The sequence below is a fragment of the Haliotis rubra genome, unplaced genomic scaffold (assembly GCF_003918875.1).
Source record: "Haliotis rubra isolate DU_JTF1 unplaced genomic scaffold, ASM391887v1 Scf31, whole genome shotgun sequence".
NCBI classification, from domain to species: Eukaryota; Metazoa; Mollusca; class Gastropoda; order Lepetellida; family Haliotidae; genus Haliotis; species Haliotis rubra.
The window spans coordinates 3,333,119-3,356,229 of record NW_025766980.1 but is presented as its reverse complement, the minus strand read 5'-3'; the positions used below and the strand labels follow the sequence as shown (position 1 = coordinate 3,356,229).

The following is a 23,111-nucleotide window of genomic DNA, read 5'->3' as shown; positions in this document are numbered from 1 at the left end:
GAGTGACACATCAAATGACAGGAAGTTATAAATTAGTTAAACTAGATGATAGCAGATGTCAAGCTTATTATCACTTACAATATAGGGCTTGACTGGTGCCTCCTTAAAGCTGGTATGACTTCATATTGTGATTGTTTGAAATGGAATGACAGAAACATTGTTCCTCTGCTACCTTTTGAATGTATAGAGGTTCACGCGTTCATGTGGAAAATAACAAACAGAAACGCTTGATGTACAGGGAACTAAAATGAAAGTGTCCAGACAATTGCTATTTAGACAGATTTGTTATCACTATCCCTATCACTATTTTTTAAAGGTGCTATACTGATGTCACCTTGAGGATCTCGAATGGCACTCTTCTTTAACATTCATGACTGTCATTAGGTTTTCTGTCACCAGATTACTCTCCACCAAGGTCAGGAAGCGGAAAAATAGATATATTATTATAATAGATATAATGGTAGTATTTGGATGTTCTTGTTCTTGAAAAGGCTATTGTCAGTCTTGCCGTGTGAGTTCGGGTGTTGTCATGTTGAAAAATGACTTCCGGGCTTATTAGTAACTCAGTACTTTATTTATGTTCATTCTAAAAGATGAACACATTGGGAAAAGATTGGGTTGATTATCTTCCACGGATTACACGGATATAGTTTTGGTCGAAATGATATGTCATACATACATTACTAGTCTCTAAAATAATATTTTAGTTAATGAATTTATGGTAACTTTGTTTTCGGCTTTTGCTATTGTCAAATGCAACCTTTTAGAATTGAGTGGGTGAGTGAGTGAGTTTAGTTTTACGCCGCACTCAGCAATATTCCAACTATATGGTAGCGGTCTGTAAATAATCGAGTCTGGACCAGACAATCCAGTGATCAACTGCCTAAGAATCGATCTGCGCAATTGGGAACCGATGACATGTGTCAACCAAGTCAGCGAGCCTGACCACCCGATCCGTTAGTCGCCACTTACGACAAGCATAGTCGCCTTTGTGGCAAGCATGGGTTGCTGAAGACCTATTCTACCCCGGATCTTCACGGGTTTCAGAACTGAGAAAGAGTGTACTGGCAAATAGACTCCCAAGTTAAATCCATGCATATTGGAACATTTAAAGCTGTTGAATCTGTAGAACTTTAACTAAACGCTTTTATGCAAATGTTCTCCCTGTTTGGATTTTTTCTTCACTGAACTATTGGGTGTGTTCATGGAAGTGTAAATGATCTCAAAGCGCTAGGAAAACTGTGTGAAATTTCGATTTTTGTTAAACAAGACGACGATATCAAGTCAATAGTGATGTAAATTGACACCGTTGGTTACCCGACTCAGATATATATTTTATTTGAGTGAGTAAGTGAGCTAATATTTATCGTCACATCGACAATATTTTCAGTCATATCGTGATGATAACAAATTTGATATTTATAAATAATACACATGTATATTATAAAAACCTGTCGGCAAAGGACAGTAAAAACTAGAATATCACAGTTCGAATTTAAAACTAGCATGTTAAATTGGAGATGATAGCACTATTTGGGCAATACACAACATAAAGCGGGCTATAGATTGCCAGCAAGTGAAGGAAAATCACCATATGAGGGGCCATGGTGACTTACAGTCGTTTTGCTACCTGCATTGATCACAGCTGAATTTACAAAAGCTTGGTAGATATAAAATTGACTTAGAAACTTTTGGGTCTGATGTACCCTCTCAGGAGGACAATAATTTTACAATACTGGATATTCTATGTAGAAGAATAGGCATCATCTGTGCGCGAGTATGTGGTCGTTCAGTTTTACCAAATCCATTGAAAGGAAAAAATTGGTATTGACATCAAATTAGGTAGTAAGATCTTTCTGTTCTATTCAAATGCAACTAACCACAATATGACAAACGAAAGAATTTATTTTGCTTTAGCCTCTAAGTACCAAACAACCCTTAGAAGAGGAATCCAGCATCTATGCTGCATCTTTCTCACATAGACCCGTGAAGATCCGGGGTAGAATAGGTCTTCAGCAACCCATGTGCTTGCCATAAAAGGCGACTATCTTGTCGTAAGAGGCGACTAACGGGATCGAGGTGGTCAGTTTCGCTGACTTGGTTGACACATGTCATCGGTTCCCAATTGCGCAGATCGATGCTCATGCTGTTCATCACTGGATTGTCTGGTCAGACTCGATTATTTACAGACCGCCGCCATATAGCTGGAATATTGCTGAGTGCGGCGTAAACTAAACTCACTCACTCACTCTTTCTCACATATGTAGTGGAAGTCATAAGCCAAACTCGCGTCCTCCCACTTGTAAGCTGACCACAACGTTGAAATGATGCTTTACATTTCAAGAATGCATACAGTTAGGCTCAAAGGCCGAACGCCAGTCAGTAAATCCACCTCGGTACCGTCAGCCCACATGTATTTTCCGTCTTCGTACAACATTCCCATCCAGAAATGTGCGGCGCTCTCCTCGTCAGGCGGGTAGTCTGAAATTACACATCACAGTCGTCAGTAAAGGCATACTTTTGTTAAACTCGCTCACCTTGGGTTAAAAGCACTAAACCTGGCACACGAATACTTCCGAACCAAGTCGAACATTTCTGGATATGATCCAGCTCAGCAGCGACAGATGACCGCCAACTCAGCCAAGATCTATTGTGATGTTAATCTATGCTTAATATATCATGCTATCTGGTCAAATTAAGGAATGTATTCAGGAAGTAATCCGCAACAGTACTGTATATAATTAATATCGGATATATCGCTCCTTTGGTGGTGACAGAGAAAATCCAAGACGGCCGCCCAAAGTACATTGTTGCAGATATTTTCGGTTCTTTGTTCATGATATGGCTATTTGTTCGATTTATTTCCGCTCTGGATTAAAAAACAATAACAAATATTATTTACTGAATGTTGGTACTAACATTATTAGCATTTTAAATAAGATTATTACTTTTGTTATTTATAAAATAAACATCAGGAAATGTAATTATGCTCGACAATGTTTACAGCTATGATTTTTTTCTAAATATATTTCATTAACCTATTTCTAATATGTATACATATGATAATAATAAAGGTACTTATATTGCGCAATACTCCATACAACAAAGGGGCATGCTCAAAGCGTGCACAAATGTTTAAAAACAAACACATCAAAAAGTCCATGAATCAGTATTGTAGAAGATTGTCGTAAATATGAGGCTTTGGGAGAGTTACTGTTTGTACCGACTGAACAGGTGTGCCTTTGGTGTTACGCTTGAACACTTGAAGGGATGGAGCTGTACGTAGTTTATGTGGAAGTGAGTTCCATTGTGCGGTTTGCAACTGAAGCAAAGGAGTGGGCACCAAATATCTTAAGGTTGGATGATGGAGGATCTAGCAGGTGTTGGTTACTGGATCTGAGGGGGCACGAGCATGAGTGTATGGTGTGAGAAGATCACACAGGTATGATAATGAAGCCGTGGAGTTAACACACTGGTAAGCGAGAGTGAGTACCTTGAAATCAATTCTTTCATGGATCCGTAACTGAGTGAAAGGAATCCAGAATGAACTGTACGTCACAGGACGGCTTAGAACGGGTAACGCGACGGGCAGCTTTATTTTGGAGATTGTAGGCGCTTTACCTGAGTTTTGGAGGCACGTGTAAAGCAGACTATGTGCTTGCGTGTTCGACCGTGTTACAGAAATGCTGTATGAAGACAGTTAGTTTGCAACTATCATTGGAACTAACTCCCATAAACAACCTGAGACAGCTGCTTGTAGTCGACAACACCGTTTGGGCAGCATTAGTGGTAAATATAAATGAACGGTAAGTTAGGCTATATTAATCAACAAAAGTGTGTCACACCTGTTGATATTTCCTACATTTAGTGCTAATAATAGTCAAACTGCATAGCGAGGGAATCTGCCTGAGATTTGCATTAGTCGTTCAACGTCTGATGATTTTCTGAGATGATTGGCCATTTCTCAAGTACAGTCAAACTTATTAAAATCTCGTGTATCCGCCTCTATTCTCAAGACAATCCCCCATTTGACGAGGAATACTTCTAATAAAATGTCAATTCAGTGTCAGCTTGATTCATTCCATCTCATGCAGTGCCAACTTTGTCGAGAGTTTCGGGTGGCTGTTGATTGAGCACTGAGTTCTGGTGATGGTAGGGCGTTATTGTTCTCCTGTTGGAGGTACTCATTAACAATAGTTAGATGTCAGATCATGTCAACTATGCAATTGTCGCTTTCGGATCCGATCACCCTTCCTTATCACGGGAATTTTGTATAATTAAGTTTGTTCCGGTGGATTTGTAGCATATGAAACAAAACGACATTTCTCTGCCATGACACAGATCAGTCTCCTGAACTAGTCAATGCTATGTTAAAAATGATGGCTTCCAGCTTTAATGTATGTATCATTCCTCCCTGATTATAGGCTGTTGACAAATGGACCTAATGTGCATCTTCTAAGTATCAGTCTGTTTAATCGAAAGGAACCTTACTTATTGATTGTTTTTCTCTTTGTCAAAATACCACAAAGGGTGAGGTGGGGGTCGGTGGGTGGGGGTTATGGGGTCTGTTGAAGTTGTATGTGACCGAGAAACAAAATGAAGAACATGCTCTTGATATCTGTAATAACAGATGATAACACAACAACCACATCGAATATGACGTCTGTACTTACATTCCTTTACTTTTTCCATCAAGCTATTCTCAGCTTCCGTATTGATAGAAACGAGGTCGGCACCAAGAATACGACATCTAGTTCTTGCAGAATCCCATTTGACTTCACCCAGCTCCAGTATGTAACAGTGGTCTTCAAATTTCACAAAGCCAGCAGCACACGAATCTACAAAATGACAACGTGAATGGAGAGGTTCGAAAACTCATTTTCCTTCACATTCACATCAGAAGAGATTAACACAGCTACAGACAATAGATAGTGAAGCTACAGGGTCATTACTAGACTAACAACTAGTCTCTCTGAAATGAACATATTTTACTGAAAAAGTTCATAGTAAAAAAAAACAAATTTAATGAAAAGGAGTCCTGAGACTTTCTTCATTTTCAGAGACTAAACAAATCTGCAGAGGGATAATTTCTTGGAATTTCACAACACATGCAAAGATTCTTATCACCCATTACTCCTTTAATTGTGTGTGACAGGAATATTTACTGCCCCCTCTGCCTCCTGGTCCTACTGCCAGTGGTGTGGGCCGATTTGGGGTAATGAGTATCAAGTGTCGCCAAATCTATTTTGAGAGCAAGCAGTGGTACCAGCTAAGGGTAGCATCTCTTGATATTCCTATGGCTGGACAACTGGATCTCACACAAACAATTCAAAAGTTATTTATATTCTCCAAAATCCAAAGGTTGTGTCTGCACTATATTTGGAAGTTTAATTGATGTCGCATATATATAATGTAACAAGCAGAAAAAGTCATCAATATCCCCCGCAATGGCAAAATACTCTTCATGTATATGTCAGTAAGTTATGACTGTGTCAAATGTTATTGGTGTGTATATAGCAGTGAGTGAGTGAGTGAGTTTAGTTTTATGCCACACTCTGCAATATTCAAGCTGTCTGTAAATAATATACTACCCATCAAAGTTTAGAGTCACTGAAAGCACTCACTATATGTTATGTATATGTATGTGGTTACATCGAAGATGAATTTCTCCACCAACTTGGGAACCAACTGAAAACCTTATGCAGATGAACTGCACAAGGATGATGCTTCAAATTGCGAAAGGCATGAGCAAATGTCGTGCATGTGAACAGATGCGTTTTGGTGTAAAGTTTTGTTAAGAATTCGCCAATTTTCACAGATTTTAATCATTTACTGAACTCATGACAATAATCTTTTCAATGTTACGAATATGTTTTACAATACACCAGTTCATAACTAAACAGTACCTTTAAACAGTATGGAATATTTTGCAAAAAGCTAGTTTAGAACAGTGGACAAGTAAGTGGCTACATTTACACTAGTGAGTCTAAACTTTTGATGGGTAGTATAGAATCTGGACCAGATAATCCAGTGATCAACAGCATGAGCATCAATCTACACAAATGGGATGCAATGATATGTGTCAACCAAGTCTGTGACTATATTACAAAGTGGAAGGAGAGTATTGAAAGGTTTTAAGTTCTGCTCGGAAAAGAGCACTACCACCAATTTCAGTCAGTCAAAGTCAAACTTGTTGCCAAGGAAACACAAGATATGTTTTATTCAGAAATCTAAAACTACCGAAAGGCACCAGTATATCACCAGACCTATCTATGTGCCAAATTTGGTGAAAAAATATTCAACGGTTTTAAAGTTCTGTTCTGGACAAGATGACATCCTCATAGCAACAGCCTCCATGGAAAGTTACGTTTCCACGGAAACCGGAAAAATATAATTCATATCTGGGTCTAACCATCACGTGGCACATTTATGGATCCTGCTTAATATGTGTACCAAGTTTGATGAAGCTAGCATGTATAATTTAGGAGATTTGCTTTGGACAAGATGACATTCTCATAGTCACAGCCTAAGTCATGTTTCCATGGAAACAACAAAAAATAACATTCATATCTGGGTCTAACCCCCAAAAGGCACATCTAGTGATCATGCTTGACATGTGTACCAAGTTTGGTTAAGCTATCACAAATAGTTTAGGTGATATGCTTCGGACAAAGCATGACGGACGGACGGACGGACGGACGGACGGACGGACGGAAATCGTTTCTATATTCCCCGCAACTTCGTTGCTGCGGGGGATAACAATATGCCATCAGATCCCCATGACAATGTCCTTTCAAAGTTTATGGATAAAGTCACAAATGCCTACATCGTTGAGGTACACTGCTTTGAGCTTAATGATTTATATTTCTCTGTTTGTCTCTTCATCATGCAAATGAAGGATGACACAACAATAACAGTAGCATGGCTTGTATTTTCTACTGACTTGTCTGAATAGGGAGAATTTCGAATGTCAGTGATTTTCCACTCCTGGATCGAGGACAAAACAACACATCTTCACCACTTAAGTACTTTTCAATCATTGTATTCTGATTTGGACGAATGCTATGTATATTTGCTTTCATCCTCATCAAGGTTCCAATTCATTTTACCCCGAGATGGAAAACTTTTCGAAATGATCCCCTCTCTACGCCAGTGTAAAATGAAACAGTTAAAGAAAATACTCAGATTGTATAAGTCATTAGGTCTTTAGTGTAATCACACATGTTGTTTGTCTGGAGTGAGAGGACAGGCAGAAGCAGGAGGCCTTGGCTCAGCGTGGGGTCTTGGGGAGTGGTGAGGGAGGCTCCCCATGAGTTAATATTAAACACTAGTGACAGCTAGAGATCAACTGATAATTACAAGCCATATTCTGGCTTGTGAATTCAGCAGATTGGTACAGACCCTGAAGCTGAGGAAATCTAGACTTGCCACATTTTCTAGACTTGTGTGGGCTTTCTTGGATATATTTGCTTCAGGGTCTGTACGAGAGACTAGGTCATTACAAAAGTTAATGACTGATATGTATACACAGACATGTTCACTGAATTTATAATAAAAATCACACAATGAACATGCATAAATGAGAGCTACACTTTCATTTCACCAGGCCATTGGCAGTCGCAGAGGTGCATTTCAATTAAAAGTTGAAGTCATTAAAATGTACTGATACAAAACAAAACAGACTGTGGTATTCTTATCCTATATAATAGAGAGATTTACAATGTGTGTGTGCACAAAAGTCCTTTCGGCGTATGTTGACTATTTATACTACTTATACACAACCATGTTTTGAGCATTTCGGTTGAATATTGAATAACAATGTATACTTTACTTGGTTCTGCTGTAGTTGTTGTCGTCGTCGTAGAAGTGGGAAGTGGCTGTGTTTGGGACTGTGATGGGGGTTGTGTTTGGAACTGTGATGGGGGCGCATTGTGAGAGAGCAGCCTCGAGTCTCTGAACTCTCTCATAAAACACATCCACCTTCACCTCTATCACCCGCTGACGAGCCCTCTCCACAGCAATCTCCTTCTTCAGAAGCTCATGTTCCTTGAACTGATTCTTAAATTCCTCTTTTATTCCCTCCGTCAACTCTTTTATCACTTCCGACCGAACGCGTTTTGCGTTCTCTTTAACTTCAGAATACAGGTATTTGTGTCGTTTTCTTTATCCTCTATGGCATGAAGCTTCACTATCTTCATCAGGTATAAAACTGCAGCTATAGCGTGAAGCTTAGCTCTGTCCATCGTGGCTACTCTATGTAGTTGTGATGTAAATGTCGTGACTAACTAGCTTCGGTATAGATGCCACTTTGATTGTAACCGATTTTGAGTGAGTGACACATCAAATGACAGGAAGTTTTAAATTAGTTAAATTAGATGATAGCAGATGTCAAGCTTATTATCGCTTACAATGTGGCGTTTGATTGGTGCCTCCTTAAAGCTGGTATGACTTCATATTGTGATTGTTTGAAATGGAATGACAGAAACATTGTTCCTCTGCTACCTTTTGAATGTATAGAGGTTCACGCGTTCATGTGGAAAATAACAAACGCTTGATGTACAGGGAACTGAAATGAAAGTGTCCAGACAATCGCTATTTAGACAGATTTGTTATCACTATCCCTATCACTATTTTTAAAGGTGCTATACTGATGTCACCTTGAGGATCTCGACTGGCACTCTTCTTTAACATTCATGACTGTCATTAGGTTTTCTGTCACCAGATTAGTCTCCACCAAGGTCAGGAAGCAGAAAATAAATATATTATTATAATAGATATAATGGTAGTATCTGGATGTTGTTGTTCTTGAAAAGGCTATTGTCAGTCTTGCCGTGTGAGTTCGGGTGTTGTCATGTTGAAAAATGACTTCGGGCTTATTAGTAACTCAGTACTGTATTTATGTTCATACTAAAAAGATGAACACATTGGGAAAGATTGGGTTGATTATCTTCCACGGATTACACGGTCAGTGAGAGGAAGATATAATCTTTAATATGTCTCTTTAATAATAAGCACCCTAATAGAGTATTGCATTCACCGTAACGTAGTTTACTTCGCTACATTTCGGATTCGAAGCATTACTTTCAGTTGCAAAACAGTGGGTTTTATACAAAGATTACTTGACAACTCTTGTTGTATTTTAAGTACCTAATACCCAACTCGGAAATAATCTTTTAGTTATTCAATTTATGTTAACTTTGGTTTTGTTGGCCTTTGCTATCGTCAAATACGACGTTATAATTCCAATCAAAAGCATTGAAACATTTAAAGTAGTTGATCCTAAAAGCTTCACCTAAACGCGTTTATGCAAATGTTGTAAGACCCCGTTTAGATTTGACTTTTGTATTTGAACATCTGTTTGAATGTGTTACATGGAAGTGTAAACGGTTTCAAAGCGCTTGTAAAACTGTGTGAACCTCCGACCGTGTTGAACAAGGTGACGATATCAAATCATTAGTGATGCGAACTGACGCCCTTAGAATATCCAAGCCCTGAACCTATATGTAGAGGAAAGGGCCTTGTATGTGGATTCAGATGTAATTTGTACACGAGTGTGTGGGACATTCAGTTTTACCCAATCCATGTAATGGGAACTATCACGTGGTTCCTAAAATTGGTATTGACATCCAATCAAGTAGGAGGATCTATTCACATTTCATGCAAATACAAAATAACCACAATACGAAAACACAAAGAGTTTATTTTCCTTTAGCTTTTAAAGTGCAAAACACAACCAGGAAAGAAGGTTTGGTTTGGCTGTTGTTGTTTAACACCGCACTCAGCAATATTCCAGCTATATGATGGCGGTCTGTAAATAATCAAGCCTAGACCAAACAATCCAGTGATTCACATCATGAACATCGATCTACGCAATTTGGGTATTATGACATGTGTCAACAAAGTCAGCGACCGTGGCCACCCGATCCCGTTGGTCGTCTCTTGCGACAAGCATGGGTTGCTAAAGAGCAATTCTAACCCAGATTTTCACGTGTCCTTGGAAAGAGGAATCCTGTATCTATATTGCATCCTTCTCACATATATAGTGGAATTCATAAGACCAGACCGCGTCCTCCCACTTGTACGCTGCCTCGAACGTCGAAATGAGTGCTGAACATACGTCTTGCATACAGTTAGGTTCATTGGTCGAACGCCAGTCAGTGAAGCCTACCTTAGTGCCGTCAGACCACTTGTATTTTCCGTCTTCATACAGCATCCCTATCCAGAAATGTCCGATCTTCTTCGTCTCCTCAGGCGGGTAGTCTGACATTACACATTAAAGAATGATTTTGTTACAATTGATTACTTTGGGTTGAAACTTGGCACATATACATAGAACCAATCCGAACATTTCTGGACATGATCCAAATTAGCGGCGCCACCTTGTAGTACAGAAAATCCAAGATTTTCTTTTTAATCTTTGGGACGATAATATATGTGCATATATCATGCCATCTGCTCGAATTAAGGAATGTTTTCAGGAGTAATCGCAACAGTAATCTATAATTCTAATCTGGTATATAGCACCCTTTGGTGGAGACAGATAGACCGAGACGGCCGCCCAAAGTACATTTTGCAGATATTTTCGGTTCTCTGTGCACGACGTCGCTATTTGTTCCATTTAATTCAGTTTTCGGTTAAAACAACAACAAGGATTTCATACCGAATGTTGGTACTTAAACTATAAACATTTCAATTTAGATTATTACGTTTTGTTATTTATAAAATAATCAAACATCAGGAATACATTGATGTAATACATATGTAATTATGCTGGACAAGTTATATTGTTTTACAGCTACGAAGTTTTCAAAGTATATTTGTAATATAATTTTTTTTTATATCTATATGTGTTTGCCTGTTCGACCGTCTTGCAGAAATGCTGTATTGAAGCCAGTTGCAACTAGTTTGCAACTATACTGAACCACCAAAAAGAAACGTCGCTTTTCAAAACCAAATGCAAAATTTTTTTCTTGCAAGGTGGTGTTTTCATTATGATTGTACCGTTTTCAGAACATGTTTTTCAATCCAAAATGGCAGTTATTACCAACATCAGTGTGTTTTCTGATGAAAAGCATATCGACCAAACGCACCGAAAAAGGCAGACATGGTAAAAGGTTCCGTATGACATTCGTGAAAATGAAAATGCACGTGCATGTCGTGACAACCCTACCAATGAAAGCGAGTCCCAAACTCACCTGAAATCATTTTTGTTTTGACACAACCACCATGCCACGTCTTACGAGAAATCAGAGGAACCAAGTCGTGGGACGGTTGTAGCTTGTCCAGGCGGCACAGAGGGTAGCCAATCATTTCAATGTTCATGTTAGGACAGCAGGAGTGGTATCAGGTCACTAAGAGCATTCAAGACCGTCCACGCGGTGGGCGACCTTCAGTAACATCACATCGTCAAGAATGGCAGGCTGTGCACGACCATCTGCAGGATCGCTTCCCAAAAGCGACGGAAACAGCACGGCAGACCATTTGGACTCACAACAGACCCGTCAGTGCCGATACAGTGCGTGGACGTTTGCGCGGAAGAAACCTCTACTGTCACAGATCATCACCGCCAAAACCGACTGCAATGGGCAACTCAGCATCGACATTGGCGTTATCGACAATGGAGAACTGTGCTATTATCTCATGAAAGCCGATATTGTGTTTCGACAGTCGATGGCAGAGTGAGAGTATGGCGAGGGCGTGGTGAAATGTTTTCCAATGAGTGTATTGTTGAAAGAGACTCGTGGGGTGGTCCAAGCATCATAGTGTGGGGTGCAATCGGTCTGAACCAGATAGTTAATACCGTGGTGTTCCAGAATCTTGGTCCAGGGTGAGGAAATGACATGACAGCTGCTCGTTATATTTATTACGTCATAAGACCCCACGACATTTTCGACGTTACAGAAATCACATCTTCCAGCAAGACAACGGTCGTGCCCACACTGTCAGAGCAACATTGGACTTCCTAAGATAGCATGGCATCCTAACCCTACAAAACTCTTGCACTCAGTATCAATTTAAGTCTAGTAGAACATCTTTGGGACGAGATTCAAAGAAGACTGAATGGCCTCCAACCAAGGCCGACAACTACGGTTAGACTCGATCAGGCATTTCGCAGAGTATGGACCCAAGTGCGTGTGATCTTCATCGAACGGCTAATTCATTCCATGTACAGACGATGCAACCATTTCATCGATGCCAATAGAGGTCACACACGATACTGACTTTGGGGTATCTTAATGGTAGCATTTTTGATGAGTTTGTTTGTGTGAACTTTAAATGTGTTTCCCGAAAATGTGTTAACCATAATTGTCAAGTTTGAACTCAGTTTTGATTGTTAATTAGAGTGAATTAAAGTGTGTGCTTTAAGAAACCCCTATCAGTGCGACATTTCTTTTGTGGTTCAGTATAGTATTGGAATTAACTCCCATAAACAATCCGAGACAGCTGCTTGTAGCAGGCAACACAGTTTGGAGAGCATTAGTGGTAGATATACCTGGACGGTAAGTTAGGCTATACTATACTAATGTATTGCGTTTTACGATGGCAGATGACTATGTGCCTCTTTCACTCAAGATGTTCACATTGCTTGATCATGAGTATGTGAGGCTGTAATTTGTTAATACCTACTTGGGTGTCCCACGTCTTCTGCATCAGATCACGGATGTAGGTTCTAACGCTTTAATTACTAGGCTACCCCACTGCCCTTACTGGAAAAGTAAGAGGCGGGCAATGATGTTTACTCTCACGCGAAACATTTAGTACTGCCTATCTAGTATGAGTACACTCCGCTGCAATGATGTAACGTTAAACGAGTGTAATTAGTGAAACATGTCCAGTGTTTCCCATGTGAAGACAATTTCTTTATCAGATTTGATTGATTGCATACTGAATTATACTATTACGGCACACGGCCACACTGCTGTGCCTGTCAAGGCAGTCCAAAGTTACATTTGATTCATCCGAAAACATAACGCTCTTGAAACCAAAGTCTTGCAGTAATAAGACGGGACGACAATCAATGGTAACACGTAGACGTCGGGAATGCAAGCCCCTTATGTACACAGCGTTATGAATGATCTGTCCACTCACATTAACACCTGCAGCTCTGTGAAGGTCATCTATTTGTGCGAAATTAAGAACACGTTGTAAATGGAATAAATAGTTTCTGAAGCTATATATACTGAGTCAAAATAAAGTCACAATTCATATTTGTAAATGATTATATGAATTGTTTAGTAGACAGTTTTCGGGAATCATAATATTAACCCCCAAATATCGACTCAAGAAAAAACTCATCACAGCACATTTAAGTCAATGCAAACATCGTGCACCCCACAATAGTGCTAAAACTTGTTTTTCACGTGTGGCGTCACGGGCGGAGGACCGTCAAACTGTGTTACCTCAACTCTGTAACCGTTTTGTTGACGGCGACTGGAACCAGAAAATGAGCTGTTTTGAGGTCGATTGTCGGCACAAACCACCCGAAACCGGCTTCGATCTGCTCACCTTCGTGTTCGACGACCATATCGAGGAACCATTTTGACGCCAGTACATCGACGTCAGCGTTTGTTGTGTGCCCGACGACACCTTCGATTGACTCAAAGAGACTGGAATAGAGTTGTCTTCAGTGATAAATGAAGGTTTTGCTGATGGTAGGATGAAAATGTGGGAGCGACGCCGTGAACGTTATGCTCAGTGTTATGTACAGAAAGTTGACAGATTTGGGGACGGAAGTGTCATGGATTGGGGTGATTTCTGTGGGACTTCTGGTTATCCATAGGAACCTTAATGCTGCAGGTTACCGCGATCAGTGTAGCCCCCGAACTTATTCCCTTCATGGCAGCTCATGGTCCAGGCCTGCACTTTTAACATGACAATGCCAGACCCCATACATCCATCTTAACCAGGAATTACTAGGTCTGCAGAACGCATGAATCAACGTTCTTGACTAACCCTCAAGGTCACCTGATCTCAATAAAATCGAGCACATGTGGGATGCTCTTGGTAGACGTCTGTGCAATCTCAGGGACCAGCCCCAGAATTTGCTGGATTCTGGTGCTGCTTTGCAGGAACAATGACACAGACTCCCCAATAATGTGTTTATAGGCAGTCAGTCAGTCCACTGGAAGGCGTTGCTTGGCAGTTGTGAATGCACAGGCGGCTCACGCATCAGATTTATTTTCGTGTGACTTGACACTTTGTTTACGCCTTTTATTGAGAAATTCTGTAACCACATGGGACCGATTCTTGGCATTGTGATTGTTCTCAGTTCATCCTATCAACCTCAACAAATAAAAGATAACCTCTATATCATGTTCTTGTGTCCTATCTTTTAGATATTATTTAACATATGACTGTGGGGTTTCTAGTTTGACTCAGTATACAATCAAACAAATGGGATCCCGGCTCGAAAGAAGTGGATGGACATCTGCAATCTGTGCTGCTCTTATAAGTGGTACACTCCGTGGTGTAATCGCATCATCTACACTGTTCCTTCGACAAGACCAGCTTTGTGCTCAGTATTAGGAAATAGAAACAAATGAAAGAAAACCCTTTGAGTTTCAATAGGTCATTCAACACTAGCCTCGCAGCTTGTTCCACTGCTTCTCTCCTCTTCATGAACTAGAACTGCTGTGCCTGATGTGTGCAATTCGAAATGCAGTATCACTTGTTGTATCAATGCCGTGGATTTTCATGTCAGATCATGTCCACTATGCAACTAAGGATTTCGAATCCGATCACGCTTCCTTATCACCCGATTTTGTATCAGGAATTTTGTTCCGGTGGATTTGTAGCATATGAAACAAAACGACAATTCTCTGCGATGGCACCAGATCAGTCTCCTGAGCTAGTCAATGTTATGTTAAAAATAGATAGATCCAGCTTTAATATATGTATTATACATCCCTTATTATAGACAGCTTACTTACAACTTCTCTTGTGATATTTTGGTAGATCTGATATAACGGAATTGTTTACTTGCAAATCATTACCGAAACTATGTTCTCTGAAACCCTGCATTATTAAATCCTTACATTATGCGCCATAGATAATAGACCATACATAACAGTTCACAGATTTATATAATAGATTTATCAAATGTCAAATACAGCCAAATGTACATGCCATCATGTAATAAATTATGGGCACCCATGAAGGGCCACATCCTCGTGGTGGGTGCTGGGTAACGCTAAGCGCCCTTCAACCCCCCGTTGTGGACCCGGGGGGATATTTGGTCCACCAACCCGTTTGCCGTGGGTTGCGCCCCTGTGTCGGTGGAGGACGGGAGTCTGGTGGTTGAGGGCAGTAGGAGCCTGGAACCGTGTTCCTATTGCCCAACACACCACAATCGGCTGGTCACGCCATGCCCTGTGCGTAGAAAGTATTTTTGCACTTTTGAATAATTGGGTATTGGTCATTTTGACGTCTAGTGTACAAAATTATTGATATATTTACTTGCCTAGAGTCCTATGCCAGAAGGCGGTGGATCATGGGCCAATCTGGCGATGTTGACCGCTGAATAATGTATGTCTCTAAGTTATTGTTATGGGCAGAACCACCCTAACAATTAACTTAGTAGACAAATATAGCTATTCAAGTCATATTTGCTTGAGTATAACATCCCTGTATCCCTGGTGTTTGCATGCTGGAGACCCGATGCAGTTAGACACCGTCCTCGTTGACACTCCATGGTGGGTGGGGACCAGGGCTGTCGAATCAATTTTATATCACCATGGCTCACAATCATTCTGGTTCTAGTCGCAGTGAAAAGAAGAGACGTTTGGAAGCTGAGATATTGTCCTCTGATGATGATATTTCTCTTCCTCAAAATTCAAATTCCTGGGCACGATTTATTGTCGTTGACTCAAAAGATGGACTCCCTTTGAAAATCAACCCTTTTGCTATTAGCCAAGCAATTGAAGGCATTTGTGGCGAAGTAACAAATGTTTCACGGCTCCGAGGCGGCTCTCTTTTGGTAGAATGTGCCCGACGACCACAGGCTGTTAATCTTTTGAAATGTACCACTTTTGTCAATACTGTAGTCACTGTCTCAGTACACCGAACTCTAAATTCCAGTCGAGGGATCATCCGCGACAGAGCCCGTTGTCTCGCGGAAATGACTGAGGAAGAAATACTGAAAGAACTTTCTGGGCAACATGTGACCTCAGTGAAACGTTTCATGAGAAAAGATGGAGATGTAATTATCCCAACAAATACTTATTTGTTCACTTTTTCGCTGACTGCTATCCCCAAATCCATTAAGGCAGGCTATTTTAACATCGGAGTGGAGGTGTATGTCCCCAATCCACTCCGGTGTTACAATTGTCAGAAATTTGGACATGGTTCCAAATTCTGCAATCGTCCATCTCTATGCCATCGTTGTGGAGGGAACCATGAAAGCTCTGGTTGCAAAGCAGAACTGAACTGTGTTAATTGCAAGGGTCAACACGACGCATCTTCCAAATCTTGTCCTTCCTGGATATATGAAAAGGATGTTTTGACTGTAAAATGTCAAAACAATATTTCTTTTCAAGATGCTAAAAAGGTTGTCGCTAGCCGGCTACCACCCTCAACACAAACCTATGCTGCTGCTGTTTCCCGCACTTCCTCTACTAGATCAATTGAATGTCAAACTGACTTGACATGGGCGAAAACGGAACACCCTGAGCCTATTACCAAAGCCTCTAACAGTCAGACGAATCGTTCAGACAGTCAACAATGTGCCACTTCTCCAACGTCTCAGTCTACACCAGCTACTGCAACAACTTCTCCAATACAAGTACCCAGCGAAGTGTCAAAACATCAAAAGAAAAAACAAAAAAAGAAAATTAAAACTAAGATTGCCACTCCTCCTGAAACGTCAGTGGATCTACACAACTTTTTTGACCCTCTCGAGATGGATTTTACTCCATCTTCAGAACGTATGAGTAGTAATAACTACTCTTCACGTTCACGTGAGCGATCACCTATAGACCCACCATGAGCCATTCCAGTCTTCTTCAATGGAACTGCAGAGGACTTAGACATAATTTCCATGAACTGCAGTTATTAACAACAGATATAAACCCATCAGCTATTTGTTTACAGGAAACGTACCTTAAACATACCGATAATTGTGATGTAAGACGCTTTAATTCTTTTCATTCTTTTTCTCCACCGGGTGCTAAGGCTACCGGGGGTGCTTCTGTTCTGGTGCGACAGGGTGTTATTCACAGTCCTGTTCCCCTGACCACAAACCTCCAAGCTGTAGCAGTTCGTCTTACACTGCAAATTACGTTCACACTGTGTTCCTTATACCTTCCACCTTCTTCAAATATTCGGAAGCTTGAACTCCAAAAATTGTGCGACCAGCTCCCTAAACCCTTTATCATCATGGGTGACCTAAATGGACATAATCCGTTATGGGGAAGTTCAAATATTAATCAAAAGGAAAAGTGGTCGAAGATTTCATATCTGATAACGACCTTTGCATCTTTAATGATGACTCAAAAACGTACTTACATCCTGGTACAGGTGCATATTCATCACTAGATCTGTCACTTGCAGATTCAACTTTGTTGAGTGAATTCACATGGTCAGTCCACGATGACATGTGTGGAAGTGACCACTTTCCAACTATTTTGAAACCTGTGTCCCCATCTGATGTTCCTCCGTCATCACGATGGAATTTTAAAAAAGCTGACTGGCATTTATATGACACTCTTTGCACTAACAAATTGAAACCTGAGCTTTCATGGACACCCCTGATCCCATAAAATGTTTCTCTGATGAACTAAATATAATTGCTGCTGAATGTATTCCCAAGTCCTCTGCTGTTGCTCACATACGAAAACCATGGTTTGATGACAACTGCAAACAAGCAAGGAAGGCACGGAAAAAAGCTGAACACTATTTCCGTCGCCATCCTATGGTCCATAATCTCAATAAATTTAAGATCTTAAATGCCAAAGCTAGGCGTACTTTTAAACAAAGTAAACGTCAATCCTGGAGAAATTATGTATCAAACATCAATTCACATACGCCCATGTCCAAGGTATGGAATATGGTACACAAAATCAAAGGTAAAGGCTCTAAAGCTGGCATCCGCCATCTTAAAAATGGAAATGATTTATTAACAGATACTTCAGATATTGCAAATAAACTAGGTGAAACTTTGGCTAAGCACTCTTCCTCCTCTAACTATGTACCCAAATTTCAAAACTATCAACAGCAACAAGAAAAGAAACCTATTAATTTCAACACGGATAATGGGGAAGACTATAATGAATTATTTTCTATTCATGAGCTTCATAAAGCTCTTGACCAAGCTCACGATACCGCTGCAGGAGCTGATAACATACATTATCAACTCCTGAAGCACTTACCAGAATCCTGTTTAGAGACACTTTTACATATCTTTGATAGTATTTGGACGTCTGGTGGATTTCCTTCTTCATGGCGTGATGCAATAATTGTTCCAATTCCAAAACCTGGACGTGATCATACAGATCCTTCTAATTATCGACCAATTTCACTCACTAGCTGCGTTTGCAAAACCATGGAACGCATGATCAATAATCGATTAGTTTGGTACTTGGAAACCAACAACTTAATAACTGATATACAGTGTGGTTTCCGTAAAAACAGAAGTACAATTGATCATTTAGTGCGTTTGGAATCTTTTGTGAAAAATGCCATAATTAATAAACAACATGCAGTGTCGATCTTTTTCGATCCAGAAAAAGCATACGATACTACGTGGAAACATGGTATCTTAAGAGATTTACATGATTTTGGATTACGAGGCCGTTTGCCTCAATTTATATCCAATTTTTTACATGACAGACAATTTCAAGTCCGAGTGGGTTCTACCCTGTCTGACCATTATAATCAGGATCAGGGTTTCCCTCAAGGCAGTATTTTGTCTGTCACACTGTTTAGCATTAAGATAAACAGTTTATCCAAAGTTTTAAATGATTCAATAGATGGATCACTTTTTGTGGATGATTTTAATATTTCTTGTCATGGGAAAAATATGCATACTATTGAACGACAACTGCAGTTGTGCTTAAACAAGATAGATAAATGGTGTCTCGAAAATGGCTTTAAATTTTCTAAATCCAAAACTAATTGTATACATTTCTGCCGTAAAAACAAACTGCATAAAGACCCGGAACTATCTCTAAATGGCACTCCCATCAAAGTTGTGAAAGAGGCCAAGTTCTTGGGTATTATTTTTGACTCACACTTAACGTTTCTACCACATATTAAAGCCCTTAAAATTAAATGCCTAAAGGCACTTGACTTGATGAATGTCGTTTCAAATTCTAAGTGGGGAGGGGATCAAGCTACCCTCTTACATCTGTATCGATCATTGGTTCGTTCCAAACTTGATTATGGCTCCATCGTATATGGTGGAGCCTGTAAAAGCAACCTACAACTTTTAGATTCTGTCCACCACCAAGGCCTGAGACTTTGTCTTGGGTCCTTTCGAACTTCTCCTGTTGACAGTCTCTACGTTGAGGCAGATGAGCCATCTCTTGCACAACGCCGTATAAAATTATCTTTACAATATATTACTAAACTATATTCTAATGAGTCTAACCCTGCACATAACTGTGTCTTTCATCCCCTCTGTGAGGATTTATACAACAAAAAACCTTCTCTTGTTCCGCCTCTTGGGCACAGAATTGAGCCATTCCTGTCCGCTACCGGCATTGAGCTGGGAAATATAGCTCCTTCCCGTCTTCTTTCTTCTCCTCCTTGGCAACTGGTTAGGCCTGAAGTTGACCTAACTTTGACAAAGTTTAAGAAATCGGAAACTAATGAATTACAATATAAACAAGAATATAATCAACTAAAAACTAAATATAATACACACAAATCCTTATTTACAGATGGGTCCAAGGACGGTGGCGCGGTGGCATGTGCCACGGTCATTGGATCCAGAACAATATCTTCTAGAATACTAGATAACAGTTCCATTTTTACAGCAGAAGCAAACGCCATATTAACGGCTCTTAAATATATTCAACGACATCCCAAACATAAACAATATATAATATTTTCTTACTCTCTTTCTTGTCTTCAGGCTATTAAAAATCTCTCTTGTAAACATCCACTTTTATTAGAAATTATTGAATTGTATAATGAGCTTGCTACTGGCCAATGCGACATCGTCTTTTGTTGGTTACCCAGCCACGTTGGCATTTCTAGGAACACAATGGCTGATATTGCTGCTAAGGCAGCCCTCAACAAATCTGTGACACCACTTCTTATTCCTTACTCTGATTACAAAGCTTGCATTGGAACTTTCATCCGTGATCTGATGCAGAAGAAGTGGGACACCCAAGTAGGTATTAATAAACTACATGAAATACAACCTTATATTGGTTACACTCACTTGGGTTGTCAGTCCAGATTTGAAGAGGTCATTATGCGACGATGTCGCATTGGCCATACAAGGTATACTCACAACTACTTGTTGAAAGGTGAAGATCCTCCGTTTTGTATCCCTTTTGATGAGAGAGTCACAGTCAAGCATCTCCTGCTTGACTGTGTCGAATTCTCCATCATAAGGGATAAATATTTTAATGCTAAAACTGTTAAGGATCTTTTTAACACTGTTCATGTTCATTTAATTCTTGGTTTTTAAAAGAAATTGATTTGATTACTGCTTTTTTTATTAATATGCTCTGTAAGTAGATGTATTTTAATGATTGGTAGTTTAGATTGTTAACTTAGATTGTTAGTGGCTGTGCCCTCAAAGGGTTAAAGTACCGTAAAATTATTGTCCTCCTGAGAGGGTACGTAAGTCCCAAAACATTTCAAGTAAATTTCAGTCTACCAGGTTAATTTTGTTTTAATCGTAGTATTTTTGTCATTTTAATGTCTGGCTAAATCTCAGTATAAACGCCAATGGCTGAAGGGATGGTGTAAATCCAGCTAGGGTCCATGCAGGTAGCAAAAGTAATGTAAGTCCCCATGAGCCTTAGTATGGTTATCTACCTTCAGTTGTTGGCGATCTATAGCCCATTTTTACATTGTATCGTCTTCTTTAATTGGAATATTTTAGCTTTGTTCGCTAGTTTTATATTGATATCTGTGATTATCTAGTATTTTTACTGTCCTTCGTCGGCAGGTTTTTATAATATCTATATATATATATTATATTTCAATGTCAAATGTTCTCGTCACGACATGGCTGAAATATTGCTGATGTGACGTTAACAAATAACTCACTCACTCACTAATAAATTATGTGATTCTGGACCATCCCTTCACACGTTAACCATAATAACTAAAGATCACAATCGGTATTGGGAGATTCGAACCCTCTATTCGGAGATTCGAACCTTGTATTGGGAGATTCGAACCCTGTATTAGGAGATCCTGTCACCACACCAGACAGGTTTCATCTCAAATGTGCACCTTTTAAGTATCAAAATATGGAGTGTGTCTGTTTAATCCAAAGGATAACTAAAGTTTCGAACTTAGGTATTGATTGTTCTCTTTGTCAAATGGTCTGTTGTAGTTGTCCATTGGATATGACGTCTGTACTTACATTCCTTTATTTTCTTCACCAGAAAGTCGTTCTCAGCTTTCGTATTAATAGAGACGAGGTCGGCACCAAGAATACGACATCTATTTCCAGCAGAATCCCATTTGACTTTATCCAGCTCCAGTATGTAACAGTGGTCTTCAAATTTCACAAAGCCAGCAGCACACGAATCTACAGAATGACAGCGTGAATGGAGAGGTTTGAAAACTCATTTTCATTCACATTCACATCAGAAGAGATTAACACAACTGCAGACAATAGATAGTGAAGCTACAGGGTCATTACAAAAGTTAATGACTGAAATGTATACACAGACATGTTCACTGAATTTGTAATAAAATCACACAATGAACATGCATAAATGATCATACACAGAGCTACACTTTCATTTCATCAGACCATTGGCAGTCGCAGTGGTGCATTTCAATTAAAAGTTGAAGTCATTAAAAATGTACTGATACAAAACAAAACAGACTGTGCTATCCTATATAATAGAGAGATATCCAATTTACAATGTGTATGTGCACAAAAGTCCTTTCGTCGTATGTTGACTATTAATACTACTTATACACAACCATGTTTTGAGCATTTCGGTTGAATATTGAATAACAATGTATACTTTACTTGGTTCTGCTGTAGTCGTTGTTGTCGTCGTCGTAGAAGTGGAAGTGGTTGTGTTTGGGACTGTGATGGGGGTTGTGTTTGGAACTGTGATGGGGGCGCATTGTGAGAGAGCAGCCTCGAGTCTCTGAACTCTCTCATAAGACACATCCACCTTTTCCTCTGTCACCCGCTGACGTGCCCTCTTCACAGCAATCTCCTTCTTCAGAAGCTCATGTTCCTTGAACTGATTCTTAAATTCCTCTTTTATTCCCTCCGTCAACTCTTTTATCACTTCCGACCGAACGCGTTTTGCGTTTTCCTTTAACTTCAGAATACAGGTATCTGTGTCGTTTTCTTTATCCTCTATGGCATGAAGCTTCACTATCATCATCAGGTATAACACTGCAGCTATAGCTTGAAGCTTAGCTCTGTCCATCGTGACTACTCTATGTAGATGTGATGTAAATGTCTGGACTTACTAGCTTCGGTATAGATGCCACTATGATTGTAACCGATTTTGAGCGAGTGACACATCAAATGACAGGAAGTTCTAAATTAGTTAAACTAGTTGATAGCAGATGTCAAGCTTATTATCACTTTCAATATGGGGCTTGAGTGGTGCCTCCTTAAAGCTGGTATGACTTCATATTGTTATTGTTTTAGTGAGTGAGTGAGTGAGTGAGTGAATTTAGTTTTACGCCGCACTCAACAATATTCAAGCTATATGGTGGCGGTCTGTCAATAATCGAGTCTGGACCAGACAATCCAGTAATCAATAGCATGAGCATCGATCTGCGCAATTGGGAACCGATGACATGTGTTAACCAAGTCAGCGAGCCTGACCACCCGATCCCGTAAGTCGCCTCTTACGACAAGCATAGTCGCCTTTTGTGGCAACAATGGGTTGCTGAAGACCTATTCTATCCCGGATCTTCACGGGTTTCAGAACTGAGAAAGAGTGTACTGG

The 23,111-nt window shown here is 39.9% G+C and overlaps 1 protein-coding gene across 1 annotated transcript; it reads right to left on the bottom strand.

Annotated features, from left to right (window-relative positions):
• Nucleotides 1-2,332: 2,332 nt before the first annotated feature.
• On the bottom strand, nt 2,333-22,635 carry LOC124283144 (C-type lectin domain family 4 member M-like). Its single transcript, XM_046719172.1, has 3 exons — nt 22,166-22,635; nt 21,545-21,712; nt 2,333-2,481 (listed from the first exon to the last, which is right to left on the bottom strand). The coding sequence occupies exons 1-3, from the start codon at nt 22,578-22,580 to the stop codon at nt 2,333-2,335; spliced, it is 732 nt and encodes a 243-aa protein (XP_046575128.1). The 5' UTR covers nt 22,581-22,635.
• Between the last annotated feature and the right edge of the window lie 476 nt (nt 22,636-23,111).

What these genes read in the sequence shown, in the direction of transcription:
- LOC124283144 (XM_046719172.1), bottom strand. Translation starts at nt 22,580, where the DNA reads ATGGACAGAGCTAAGCTTCAAGCTATAGCTGCAGTGTTATACCTGATG. An exon ending in AACGACTACAGCAGAACCAA is followed by an intron (nt 21,713 to 22,165) that starts GTAAAGTATACA and finishes GTCATTCTGTAG; the next exon opens with ATTCGTGTGCTGCTGGCTTT. An exon ending in GGTGAAGAAAATAAAGGAAT is followed by an intron (nt 2,482 to 21,544) that starts GTAAGTACAGAC and finishes GTGTAATTTCAG; the next exon opens with ACTACCCGCCTGACGAGGAG.